Genomic DNA, 3,807 nt, shown 5'->3' with positions numbered 1-3,807 from the left:
GGGTGTGGTACAGGGTGTGTGGCAACGCAGGTGGTGATGGTAGGGGCACAAGGAGCTGTGCCTCGGAGGACAGCGTTGGTGGCGGCCGCATTGATGAGTCAAGGCTTGGGCTTGCTAACTCAGCCCCGGGGTTTGCCGAGGTAAAGCTTGTGACATTAAGGCGTGCTGCTGCAACGGCAGGTGCAGGGTTGCCAGCAGCACCATCGGCTGCAGTTCTTTCATCGCTATTTCGTTTTAATAAATCCTTAGACCTTTTAAGCCAATTTCTGATGTCCATTTTGTAATTCAAACAGAAATGGGAGTCTACAGAATGCACAATAAACAATAAACAAATAGGCGGCAGATTGTGACGCTGTGATTGGTCTAAATGTGGACGAATCACAAATCACAACAGACACATGAATTTATTTGACGTAGCCTGCGATTTTTTTTAGTTACTATCTGACATCACATACATCGTAGCATAAAAGTTCACAGTGTATTTATAATAAAAAATATATATATATATTTTAAAATTTTATAAATAATAAAAATCGTGTTTATTGGGGGAGGGCAGGAATGTCAAATGGGAGGGCCTGGCCCTCCCTGGCCCTCCCACGGCGCCGGGCATGCGCTCATATCTTTATTGCGTCAAATTACAGTCTGTATCCGCTGTCATTCAGAATCTATTGATTTGACTGAACGTGTTGTCTACCATTCATCCTTTGGGGGAAATATTGACTCAAATAGAAGGAAATTGATAAAAAATAAGCTGTGTGTTTAGGTTTAGACCACTACGAAAGCTGTAGAACAATTTCTTAACAAGCGTAACTTTTCCTTGTTTGGTCTTCCAGCACCTTGGGCGTTTGAAGGACTCTGGGAAATATCCCGCCTTATTTTTAATCCAGCGAAACGTCAAAGTAGCTTTCTAGATATCCAATATCCTAACACTAGTCTCCGGGATTATTCTGCTTACCCGGCACATCCCGCCCACACCGATGGGTTTATTCAACACTTATTTGATGGCAAACTCGGCCCAGCTGAATCAACACCAGCACACCCCGGGATAGTAACCAAGTGCAGATACTCCTGGCTGTGAGATGCAGATATTAAAGAGTTATTTGATTCAATAAATGTCTTTGATTACTATGAGAAGCTATTTTATGAATACATTTTATTATCATTATTAGATGATTAATTAATGGATCTCTCTGTGTAAATGATTAACTCATTTAGTTTTACCATTTTAAAATAGTTAAAGGGAGGAAGCATAAGAATTGAATTTAAGACATTGAGCTTGTGTCCGTTTTAATGTTATTTGCATTATTATTCAAAGTGGGCATTGTTCTGACATGTTTTCAACATGCACCTTATTTATTTTAATTATTTACCAAATCATATTTCCTTGTGATTTTTTTAGGATGTTTTTATGATATCAGGGTGTTTGCTGTCATGGATGGTAGTGATATTCTTCTGTGCTCTCTGCGCAAACCCATCCCACGAGGGGCAACAAAGGTTTTATTCATTGGAGGTATGATAATAATGTACTCATCATAATAAAAAGTAACTTAAATAAATGCTAAAAAGCACATTCATTTACAGTGACCTTGATAAAACTATTGACATTCTGTGACTTGAAAAAGAAAATGTTTTACCTCTAAATATTAGCATCAGTATAAGCCTCAAATCCAGTATGAGTTGAGGTATCACGTACACAAAATGAGCTTTATTTAAAGTTTACTATCATAGATATATTACCCGCAATAAGCAGTTATAATTAAGGCAACTAAGTTCCAACTGCAAAACGTCTCAGAAGTGCCTGCCTACCTCTGTGAATAAGCTAAGTCGATCATTTTTTTACCAGAACATAACACAACTGTTGTTGGTCATTAAAAAAAACACTCTTCCACTAAGCTGTTTTGGGATGAACAGGAGTATCAGCCTATCACAAGTCAGCTGTTCTGTTTTCTGGCTGCTTGTATGAATCACAGAAATCAGAGGATTTGCTCACAAAAGCAAAGTAGATCTCTCTGCATATATCGTTCAATATTTTTTACTCAGAAGAAACATCTATACACCTCTGAGGGAATGGAACCATGAACCCTATCATTACTGGACAACCTGCTGTACCTCCGCGCCCACAGGCCTGCTCACAGTTTGTAGTAACGATCATACAAAGAAACACATAAATATAAACATACAACTTTTAGCAGTTACCAAAGTAAGAACAACTACTTTTTCAAATAAAATTAGCCCCCCCCCCCCTTTAATGCACTTTGAAGCAGGTGGTGGAGACCAATGTTCTCCATCCATTTATAAGTGACTGTTATTTTTGTATATATTGGCTTTTGCGCTTTATATTTTGTATTGATGATGGAAATGTGTATATGTGTCTATGTTTGATTATGTAGGAGTATACATATATATAAAAAGGGGTGTACAGGAGTATGTATATATCTCTGTCTGTATCTCACACAGAAGTTTGACAATAAAGTTGACTTTCACTTTCCCTATTCTAGAACATTATGTCTCTATCCTCCCAAACTTTTTTATAAGGTGTAGGAAATGTATGGCTAGTTTGTGAAATGCATGGATAGTCATTTTTATCTTGTGGCCATCTACCATGAACAGCAACATTTTTAATAAAGAGGCTGTTTGTCTCATGTTCATATAGCAGCCGCAGGAGAGGTCAGGCTTAAGGCTCCCTGTGAGCAGAACACATTTTATTAAAAACCCAGAGTGGAGCTGAGAGACCAGAGTGCAGTGGAGCCAGAAATACCTGAGCACATATTCACACACACAGCTACTGAGGGACAGGAGGTATAATCAGAGGTTATATTGATGTATGACTCCTTTCCTTCTATAATAGCTTTAAAATAAACTTTTCTAATATAATATCCGGCAACACTTTATATTAAGGTACACAAATTAACATGCATATTAGCAGTAGATTGGCTCTTTATTAGTCATTGTAAAACACTTATTAATGCATGACCGTATTCTACAAGTAAAACGCCATTAGTTGGGAGTTTTTCCTCAATAATCCTCTAATTAGTGCTTATTTATTGCAAGTAAGGAAGTTGTTGTACATGAGTTTTGGTCTACATGCTCTGCTCAATATGGGCCTAATAAGGCAGTAGTAGCACAAGAATAGTAATTCTACCATAATAACACTTAACAAATATGGTCTCTTATGTAACAAGACATGAAACTGTAAGTGTTAATTGTGTCTTAAGTAATTCAAAATTAGGTATTTATATCTAAGAATATGTTTTGGGGTATTGACAGTTCAGCTACCAATAGCAAGGTGATATTGACCTCTATGTTTCATATTTGCACATTTATATATTTGTAACATTTGTACTGAAGGTTAGACAGGAAACCGGGTACAGGAAGTAGGAGAAAGTGAACTGAATAGCATGGCAGTAGACCAGGGGTACTCAAATACAAATCTTAAAGGTCCACAAAGAAAATGTTCAATAAGACAAAGGTCCGTTTAATACGGTCATTCAAACTTTTAAACAATTGTAACAAGATTCTTAACACGAGATTGCAAAAACAGTCTCGAAGTGAATCAAACCATCCCAGGAATCAAAGTCGAAATAAGTCCAGAACTATTGTACATTGTGTCAAACACTGTTGCTTAATGAGAGAAGTGGCACCTTTGGTCTGTTGCCAAGACTTTGAACTTTGGCACAAAAGGCGTGATGGCCAGGCGGACACACTGATGCAAGTGTTCATTGGTGAGTCGGCTGCGGTACTTGTTCTTCACCATGTTCATTGTTGAGAATGCAGACTCACCCCTGTAGGTTGAGCCAAACATTGTGA

General features: G+C 37.9%; 1 protein-coding gene across 1 annotated transcript in view; it reads right to left on the bottom strand.

Moving 5' to 3' along the window:
* LOC104945887 (isthmin-2-like) overlaps nt 1-3,754 on the bottom strand; it is an 18,088-nt gene extending 14,334 nt beyond the window's left edge. Inside the window, exon 1 of the mRNA XM_010771615.1 lies at nt 3,656-3,754. Within this exon, the coding sequence (XP_010769917.1) occupies nt 3,656-3,754 (99 nt within the window). The remainder of the gene's footprint in view (nt 1-3,655) is intronic.
* Between the last annotated feature and the right edge of the window lie 53 nt (nt 3,755-3,807).

This window comes from Notothenia coriiceps, unplaced genomic scaffold (assembly GCF_000735185.1).
Source record: "Notothenia coriiceps isolate Sejong01 unplaced genomic scaffold, NC01 NC01_scaffold00010113, whole genome shotgun sequence".
Classification (NCBI taxonomy): Eukaryota; Metazoa; Chordata; class Actinopteri; order Perciformes; family Nototheniidae; genus Notothenia; species Notothenia coriiceps.
Note: the sequence above shows the minus strand (reverse complement) of the source record. Positions and strands in the feature narration are given on the sequence as shown.